General features: G+C 40.6%; 1 protein-coding gene across 1 annotated transcript; it reads left to right on the top strand.

Moving 5' to 3' along the window:
* Positions 1-2,898: 2,898 nt before the first annotated feature.
* ODAPH (odontogenesis associated phosphoprotein) lies at positions 2,899-10,187 on the top strand (the record flags this gene model as incomplete). The annotated part of the gene is made up of 2 exons (XM_079153865.1): positions 2,899-2,965; positions 9,838-10,187. The coding sequence occupies 2 exons, from the start codon at positions 2,899-2,901 to the stop codon at positions 10,185-10,187; spliced, it is 417 nt and encodes a 138-aa protein (XP_079009991.1).
* Between the last annotated feature and the right edge of the window lie 202 nt (positions 10,188-10,389).

Genomic DNA, 10,389 nt, shown 5'->3' with positions numbered 1-10,389 from the left:
GGAGGTCACATGACACCATGGGTATACTACACACAAGCTGGGATACTCCTCAATGAACATCTCCAGTGACCTGGGCACTTCCACCATTCCCTGATCCATCCTGTAGTAACTCATCTCTCCGTCCCATCCCCAACCACACGACCCATTTGGCCAACTGAAGTTCTTCCCAGGGACTTTTCTAAGTTGTGCTGGCAAGAAAGAGCTGATCCTCACAGATTAAGCCAGAGGATATAAAATGAATTAATTAAAATAAGAATATAAATTTACTAATGAATTTTGTTCCTTTTGAAATTTTGATCCTTTGTTTTATAAATTTTAGAATAATAGTTACAAATAGAAAAGTTATTTTGCTTTTGTTAGAAAGGAAGAAAGAAAAGGAAGGAAGGAAGGAAGGAAGGAAGGAAGGGAGGGAGGGAGGGAGAGAGGGAGGGAGGAAGAAGGGAGGGAAAGAAAAGAAAAGAAAGAAGATAGCTGGGAGTGGTGGCAAACACCTGCAATCCCAGTGACTCAGGAGACTGAGGTTGGAGGATGGAAAGTTGGAGGCCGGCCTCAGTAACTTAGCAAAACTGTCTCAAAACAAAAAATTAGGGGGCTGGGGAATGTAGCTCACTGGTAGAGCACCCCTGGGTTTAATCCCCAGTATCACCAAAAAGAAAAAGGAAATAAAGAAGTTCAGAAGAAATAACACAAATGTCTGTCAAGTAAAAGTTTGGCTAAATAAATTACAATGGATCTATAAAATGAAACACTGTGCAATAGGTAAAGTAATTAGATGGACCTAGTTTTACTGGCATGGCACATGTGTCTCCTGCACAGGGGCTCAGACAGACCATATGATGCCCTCGGGGATGTATAATCACAGATGATGTTTTTGTGCTTCACGCTCCTGTAGCTGCCACATGTCTTTTCTCATAGCACTCAAAACTCTTCATGTTACTCCTGGGTTAATATTTAATGTCCCTACCAGGCTGGAAGCTCCATGAGAGTAGGAATCCTATTGTAAGCCCCAACCCCTTGACCAGCGCCGGGCCTTTGAATAGTAAGAGTCAATGAAGAGTCCTGAAATGAATTGGTCTAATGAACTCAGCCTATTCTGGATGTTTTGTGATTCCATTTCTAACTGCTGACAATTATCAGTTAATTATCTGTTCTAACCAGGTGTAGTGACACAGGCCAATATGCCAGCAACTTGGGAAGCTAAAGTCGAAGGTTCACTTGATCCCAGGAGTTAGAGACCACGGAGGGTAGCTCATAGAGGGGAAAAAAAATAATAATAATAAAACCCCCAAATTTAAAAAAATGATACATTCTAGAACTTTGCATGGGACTAACATCAAACCTGTGGAATTCAGCACTTCCTCATTCGTGAGTGCTTGCCTTCTAATTTATCCTAATTGAATGACAGCACAATTGGCACTGTCCCCCTCATTAGGTCATCCTTGCAGATTTCTTACTTTCACACTGCCCTTCAAAGCTGGGAACTAGATTTGATTTTATTTTTTCTACAACATGCAGGAATACACTCTGCTCAAAGTGGGGATCTTTTGAGTGATTGGGTGATTTGGCAGGTACAACCTCCTAAGAGAAGGAATTATGAATTATGAATTAGGGTTATTATAATTTGATAACAACCACAAACACTCCCTTTCACAGGCCTGCCACTGTGTTTGAAGCTTTATATCAATTTTCCCCCTTATTCTCACTCCTCTAAGGGAAGCACTTGCCATAGTTTGAATCTTGAATGTCCCCTAAAGGCCTGTGTGTTGAAGGTTTAGTCACCAGCCTGTGGCACTATTGGAAGGTTGTAGAACTTTTAAGGGGGGTAGTAATAGAAGAATGGTCACTGAGGGATGCAGGTAATACTAGAACCCCGGCCCTCTTTATCTCCCTCTTTGCTTCCCCTCCACCATGTGGTGACAAGCTTTGCTCCATCACACACTCCCTGCTTCACCCCAGGCCCAAAACAATAGAGCCAACTAACCGTGAACCTGAACTTCTAAAACTGTGAACCAAAATAAACCTCTCCTCCTTATAAGTTGATTCTCAGGTATTTTGTTACAGCAACAGAAAACTGACTGACACAGTACTACAAATACCACTTTACAGATCAGGCACCTAAGGCCTCACAGACTCACCACTGACTCCCCTAGTAAGAAAAGGAGCTAAGATTGGAGTTTTCTAACTCTGAGGTCCAGATTCTTAATCACTTGTGAGTTCCACCTCTCATTCCTCCAGCAGCTGACAGTCCTCTCAGAAAATCAACCAGGTATAGATACACCATGTCCATCTTGGAGGCAATTTGGTGAATTAAAGGGAAACCTGCAAGGACAGCTTACTAAGTTACGCTCCCAGAAATTCATGTTATTTAAACAGAGACTATGATGGAGACAAGGGAAGATAGTTTTCTGACTATGCTGTCCTTACCTCTTGGACAAAAGCAAAGAAGAAGAATCATAAACTCTGATCAGAGATAAGAACAGCTTCTTAAAACCTGCATCCCACTGGGTCAGGAAGCATCAGGACAGTTCTCTTCCCTCAGTCAGCTCCACAGAGGGAAGCAGTGTTGAGCATTCCCTTCTCTTGCAGAGGAAGACATACACACTGATAAAGAGAAGGCAGCACCGTGGGAGTAGATTTGAGGGATTAAAAGGACAGCGAGGGTGTGGTTGTCCAAAATCAAGGTATGATGAATGATGCTCGGCTGTCATTACAAGACACTTCTGGTTGATACACACTGTCTGGTATGTCCTTAGGGATTTCTTGCCCTCACACCACAGGCCCAGATAGCTGTGGTCCACTATGCAAATGCAAATTACCTGAATCAGTCTGCTGGTGACTCACCAACTCCCATTTAAAAGAGCATTGGGTTGTAAGCAGTCAGAGTTCAAGGTAGAAGCCATGGCTCACAGACTCTGCTTCTCTTACTGGTCACTGGTCTGCTGGTTGGTGGTAACTGTGGCAGAAGGTAAGGGTTTTGTTTTTATTCTCCTGTGGGCCCATTCATTAATAAATTTTCTGAAAAGATAAAACTAGCTCCATGATTACACATTCCATAAACTGGAACTATTTATATCTGCTTCCATCAGCCTGCATCTGCTTCTATCATCTGAAGACTTGGATCCTAGTCTCAGCTGTAGCTCTGTGTCTTTGATACTTGTAACCTCTCTGAGCATCAGACTCCTCATATGAGAATTGACAGTACTAATAATATTCATTGCTATGGGGGTTGAAAGGACCAAGTGAGCTATATGTCAAAAGCCATATACACTAAAAACACTGCACACTCATTAGTGTCATGAAGCTAACAATTTCTACCTTGAATTACAGTGCTGTCCACCTCTCTCCATCTCTAACTGTGCAGTAATTTGTACAAGGCAGGTGTTTAGTCTCTGTTCATTGCTTTAGTTAATCACATCTAGTGAGCTGTGTCTTGGTGCTCTCAAGGTGAATGCAAGTTTTAGGATTATATGAGATGAGTTTCTCCACTGTTTCAATTCTTTCTCCTTTTCCCCACTACCAAATCTCCAGGTGGCCTGAGCCTTAGAACTGGTGTGTACACCCCTGGGGAAAGGAAAGAAAAAGATAGGGAAGAAAGAAAAAAGGGAAATAAAGGAGGAAGATATTTTGGAGATCCTGAATTTAGCATTTTTCCCCACAGTTCACCTTATTTCCAAAACTAGATGCTGTTCAGGGAAGAGAAAATGAAGTCAAATAGAGTCCTTCACCCACCCCCATGCCCTGCCCTGGGGAGTCTCTGCAGTGGCTCAGCCAAACCTTACTCATCCCTCAATAACTTCCTTGCTCATGACAAACTGGACACAGGTACAGACCTCAGAGCTGGTTATAGGACACCCATAGATTCCCTTACCAACCTCTGCACAAACGCAGACCATCAGAAGACATAGATTATAAATGTCACTTGCTCCCAATCCCCAAGGCAAAGTTCCAGTCATCACCTGCTAAAAGCGATATGTAAAAGAGGAATTATAAAACAAAAGTAGCCACCTACCACCTTCTTTCAAGTTTATGGGAAATGTGTAATCATGGAGACAATTTTGTCACCTTCTCCACTTTCCAGGAGGCTTTGTAATTATGCAAACAAGTTATAATGAGATTAGAGCTTCCTTTTATTCATATATAAAAGATAGCAATTCCAGACACAGTGGTCTGGAACTATAATCCCAACAACTCAGGAGGCTGAAACAGAGGATCTCGACCAGCCTCAGCAATTTAGTGGGACCTTGTTTCCAAATAGAATCTAAAAAAGTCTGGGTGAATTAAAGGGAAACCTGCAAGGACAGCTTACTAAGTTATGCTCCCAGAAATTCATGTTATTTAAACAGAGACTATGATGGAGACAAGGGAAGATAGTTTTCTGACTATGCTGTCCTTGCCTCTTGGACAAAAGCAAAGAAGAAGAATCATAAACTCTGATCAGAGATAAGAACAACTTATCTCTTATGTAGCAAAGTGGTTAGAGTGTTGCTGAGCATATGTAAAGCCCTGGGTTCAGTCCCCCATATCACAAAAATACGTAACTAAACAATAAAATAAAAGACATCAGTTGAAATGTGAGATTTGGTTTCTGAATTTGGCAGTTCTTCCCATCTAGCTTCAATTTATCCCAGCACTGGTTCCTGTTCATTGCTCACTTACACATATTCTGTGTTTACCAGACAGGGTCACATGTGGTTCTTCAAAGTCATCCTCTTTCTCTCTCCTCCATGGCAGTGACTGTGGCTGCTCACTCTTCCTGCTTTCACACCTGTTTATTGAAATTCTGCTTCAAGTCTCAACATTTAAATGCCACCATAATATCGACTTCACAAAGTCTTTCTTAAGAAACATAATTTTAAAATTGCAATCTCTCTCTCTCTCACACACACCCACCCCTTGGATTTTTATAGCAATTCATACATTACCCACATACGTGCTGCTTTCCACTCTGCATTGCAGATCTGTGTATCTGCAGCACCACTGCATTTCCCTGGTGCAGGTGCTGCGTCTTTGCCATCTCTGTATGTGCACAGCATCCGACACAGTAGCCTGAACATTGTTGAAACAACTTGACTTACAGCACAGAATTGAAAGAGGCCTGTGGAACACCTTTGCGGCTCCAAATTCTGTATCTTCAAAATTACAGATTTGACCAAGATAGTCATTCTGTGAATCCACCAAATGAACTGAGCTGCAGTTATTGTGAGTAAATTAAATAAACACAGGACTTAAATTTCTTTCAGGTTCAACTCTGAAAGTACATGAGAATTCTAAGAACCCATATGCACTGTAATGGAAGAGCTGAATACTTAAACTCCGAGTACAAAGCTTACTTTTCTAAAAATCCCTATAGTTCACTACAAACCAGCTATTGTCTGCCCAAATAACCACAGAGTACAGGTAATTATAACAAAGCTCTTCTCCTCATTACTCTTTTTGAAAAGTGCTAGTTGTTGGTATGTTATGAATTTCATGTCTAGACTATAATAAACCCATTTAAAAAGTGATATCCAAGTTCTAAGCAATATTTTGACTTTTTAAATTTTGCACTACTTTTAAATATATCAAACATTCTGAGACTTGATTTAAGAATTGAGTACCACAAAAATATACAAAGAGGAAAACTCGGTGTCTGCCTGACAATTCATTCAATTCATCAAATATTTATTGAACACCACTGTAAACCAGGAACTATTCTAGATGCAGAGGACATCGTCAGTGACTGTCAGTCAACAATAATCCCTTGACTTAGAAGTTCTGTTTTTAATTATTTATTGGTACTGGGGATAGAAGTCAGGACCTTTTACCACTGAGCTTTACCTCTAATCCTTTTATTTTTTTATTTTGAGACGGGTGTCCTAAGTTGCTGTGGTTTGTTTTGAATTTGTGAGCCTCTTGCCTTAGCCTCCAGAGTTACTGGAACTACAAGTGTGTGCCACCATGCCCTGCGAGGGCCTATTCTTATTACATCTGTATCTTTTAGCTCTGTTCTTAATGCAGAGATTATGTACATGATGTAACCAGATGGGCCTAAGAAAATGGGGCTTATGCTAATAGAATCTTTCCATAATATTCATGATTAATAATAATTGCTAACACTAAATGTATATTGTGTGTCAGACAATATTTTGAACACTTTAGACATCTTAGATAAATTCACAAGTTCATGAAATGGGTAGTGTTATTTGCTCCATTTTACAAACAAGGAAAAAGTCTCAAAGAACTTAAGGAATCTGTCTATAGGCACACAATTACAGAGCTCAGGGAGCCCAGACTTTTCAACACTTTGTTCTCGGCTCTCAACATGGGTTTTTTTGTTTTTTTAGTTTTTTTTGTTTGTTTTGGGCAGAGAAGTGGGGGTCTGGGAATTGAATTCAGGGGCACTCAACCACTGAGCCACATCTCCAACCCTATTTTGCATTTTATTTAGAAACAGGGTCTCACTGAGTTGCTTAGAGCCTCACTTTTGCTGAGGCTGGTTTTGAACTCTCAATTTTCCTGCCTCGTTCTCCAAGCTGCTGGGATTATAGGCGTGCACCACTGCACCCAGCTCAACATGTTTTTAATGTTCGAATGTTTGACCTACCCTGGTCTCATTACATTTGGAAAACTCTCATCTTTGACATTCAGAACTTTGGTGGCATGTCAGTGAGCAGTATGGGAAATATTTACTTATTAATCATCACACTGTCCCTGAGAGGTAAGAACATGATAACTTTTCCAATCGTAGAAGCTGAGATTTCCTTCACTCAGTTCAGTCCTACTGCAGGCACTGGAGTAGGGTTGAGACCGCAGTCTACAAGATGTTCATGTGGCTATTTCAGTGGAGCAGGAATACAACCACTGAATGGTAATCACATGACTGATACGTATTATGAAAGTGGATTCACAGGATGCTATGAAAGCAGGTTGCCAGGGATCTTCACCAGTATTCAGGTCTCCCTGAGGAGACCAAACTTGGAATTCTAACAGGAGACTCAGGAAAATAGTACTTCAGGCACCTGGAATCAACTTTTTAGAAGCCCAGGACTACTGACTTTTTCCAAAGTAGATCTGATGGAGTGGAAGAGACAGAGTCAGATTCTAACAGATTAAATAGTTATGTAGCATATAGACTTCTCTTTAAAGAGAAGTAGGAACCAGAGTTCATGGCAGACCACCTCAGTTTTCTATCTGAAATATTAAGCTAAATAATCTACTTAGAAAGGTACAGAGAATTCTTCAAATGAATAAAGAACGAACATTTTGAAGGAGATTTGAGAAGATAGTAAAGATTCTGAAGACAGTAGGAACAGAGCAGAACAAGGATAAAGAAAAGAATGATGAACAGGGTTAACTCAGTCAAAGGTAGAGACATGAAAAGTATCAACTCACTCAGATGTGTGGCCTTAACTTTGTAAGATGTGACAGGGTCCCAAAACAGTCCCTGTGGTTCTCCCATTTTAGAACACATGTGCTACCAGGCAAGTAATGACCCTGTATGTAATTTGGTGGAAGAATGTATTTTTACATGGTCCTGCCAAGGTGGTTGGGGTAAGCTTGTTCCTTGATTTCTAACCCTTGGGATTTCCCAGAAGACAGCACTGGATACTACTGGACAACCCACAGCCTAGCAGGCTCTAAAACCTGCCTAATGCCTAATTGCCATCGGATATAGAGAGTAGCTTCAAGGGCTGGGGATATAGCTCAGTTGGTAGAGTGCCTGCCTCGCAAGCACAAGGCCCTGGGTTCAATCCCCAGCACCGCAAAAAAACAAAAAAAAAAAAAAAAAAGAGAGAGTAGCTTCAGGTTGCAAGAAATGAGACGAGCCCAAGGGGTGAGTGGGTGGTTTGTTTTTAACAGCTGGAGTGGTTTAATGAATAGCAGAGTGCAAGGCCTAGCTAAGCTTCATTTCACAGCAAAATGTCAAGATGGGGCTTTTTTTTTTTTTTTTTGTGCTAGGGATTGAACCCAGGACCTTGTGCTTGCAAGGCAAGCACTCTACCAACTGAGCTATATCCCCAACCCCAAGATGGGGCTTAATAATGAGGCTGATGTCTCCTCTGGTGACTAGATTCTGGGTAGAGTTTTCATGTCACAAAGATTCAAAGCTTATCACAAAGAAGGAGTAATGTATGGTTTAATCATTATGAAGTTCAAAGTGTGTTAGTCTAATTTCATCACAGGATTTCAACTCAATAGCCTGAGTGGGTATGGAGAAAGGATTGGCATTTTATTCAAGGAATGAACACCCATTCAAGCTAGTTTTAAAAAGAATAGAGCAAGGGGTCAGTAGTAGAAGTATGAGTACATACAAGACCCTGGTTCACTCCCTAGCACCAAAAAATAAAATAGAGTTGGAGGTGGCATGGTCATTATAGGGTTGTCTTCAAGAACTTTAACTACAGCCCGCCCTCAGAGGGACCAACCCTGGAAAGTCAAGAACCAAGGCTACTTCCATCAGCAAGCAGTTACCACATAGTCTCTTGTCTCTTTCTCTCTCAGAGGCCTTCCCCAATTTACTGCTTCTATATGCAAACTGGCCTCTGTGCTTCTCAACATTCATCTGGCCAAAATCTGACACTCCAACCCCTGCCTTCCAGTAACAGCTTTTACTATGTCTCTTTGCTATAATTCTCAAGGGAGGATTCTATTCATCATTGACTAGTCAATGAATGAGTTCTCTGGGCACAAAACTACGTAAGCATATCCAAGACAGCCCAGAAACCAGGGAATCTAGTTCTTAAATGCATCTGTGCTCTCAACTTCCTGTGGCTGGTTCGTCTTTCCCGCATCCATGCCTGGCACTCCTTCCCAGACTTGTATTGGTGAGTCTCTGCAGAAGTGGAGAAATGATTCTCTACAGGAAAACTTCCTTTACTGCCAACTTGAATGAATGATTCAGCCAAGGGAAGACCTTGAAGCTGGAACTTAATCCAAATTTCTTCTTAAAAACTAATTGTGCCCTGTTCCTTTTGCTACTTGTAGATGCCCCTCTCTTCCTAAGGAATGACTTCACTAGTTGAGCAGGGAAAAAGAACTTTTAAAGTTATTTTTATATTTTTAACATTAAATAAGTATTTTTTCTCATGAATTTTCTTTTTTAAGTTATAATTTATGCATAGTAAGTCCACAGATCTTAAAGTTACAGCTTAATCACATTTTATATATACATACATATATACTTGTGTATATAGAGAGGTATATGTGTGTGTGTGTGTGTGTGTACACATCTATATGTGTGTATGTGTGTGAAATGTAGATATCTCCATTTAAAAACCACACATATCAAGATACAGAACATTTTTGGAGTTTCCTGTTTACTCTTTCCACTAAACAATTCCTACCCTAAACTCGAGTTGAACATTATTTTGACTTTTCTTATTACCATAGTTTCACTAGTTATACTCTTTTGTGTCTAACTTCTTTTGTTCAACATAACATCCATGAGATTCATCCATATTACTGTGGGCATTAATAGTTTTTCCTTTTCCACAACAAGTACTTTTCATTGTATGAATATACATATTTAACCATTCTATTGATGCTTGTTGGATTGTTGCCAAGTTTAGGCGCTAATGAAAAAGGATGTTGTGAACATCCTTGAACTTGTTTTCTGGTTGGTTGTTTTTGCAAACTACAGTTCATTTCTCTGGGGTCAATTCCATAGAGTGGAAACACAGGATCATAAGATGTGTCCACATTTCATTTTATTGACCTTGCCAGTTCTTTCCAACATGCTTCAAGACATCTCTACTTCTCTCTTTCCATCTTTCTCCCCTGCACCCACACTTAAGGATCTATTTCACTTCTGCTTCTGTTACCAGCCCTGTTTTCTGACTTGTATTTTCCTCCCTACAGGACAAGAAGAGGTTGTCACCCCACCAGGAGGCTCACAAAATAACATAAACCCTACAGACTGCCAGATCTTCACGCTCACCCCTCCGCCCACCACGAGGAATCCGTCAACAAGGGTCCCGCCCATTCCAAGGACACCCAGGTATCCCTTTAATCAAATTCCTCAAAGAAGGCCCGGAGTCTACCTTAGATTTCCAAACAGACCTTTTCTCCCTCTAAGGTGCAACCACCGTTTTCAGTTCCAGCCATTTCGCTGGCCACAGGGACGTCTTACTTCTCGTAGATATTTCCTCGGAAGAAATCTCCAGACCGAAAGCTCATCCGAGGAGAGCAGAGAGAAAAGAGAAGCCTAAATATACTGAAGCAAAAAGAGCCAATGCCTTCCAAGAGATTAAAAGTTTTCTGCTTTTTTCAAACTTAAATTATTGGATTAGAAGATGAAGTATCCTAAACAGTATTGACTAGAAATTGTCAGCAATGAAGATACTGGATTTGGATTATTTTTGTGTGCAAAATATCACAGTAACCATATCATTCTTCGCCTATGGGATATTA

This window comes from Sciurus vulgaris (genome assembly GCF_902686455.1).
Source record: "Sciurus vulgaris genome assembly, chromosome: 9".
Classification (NCBI taxonomy): domain Eukaryota; kingdom Metazoa; phylum Chordata; class Mammalia; order Rodentia; family Sciuridae; genus Sciurus; species Sciurus vulgaris.
The sequence above is the reverse complement of the archived record's forward strand: the minus strand, read 5'-3'. Positions and strand labels throughout refer to the sequence as shown.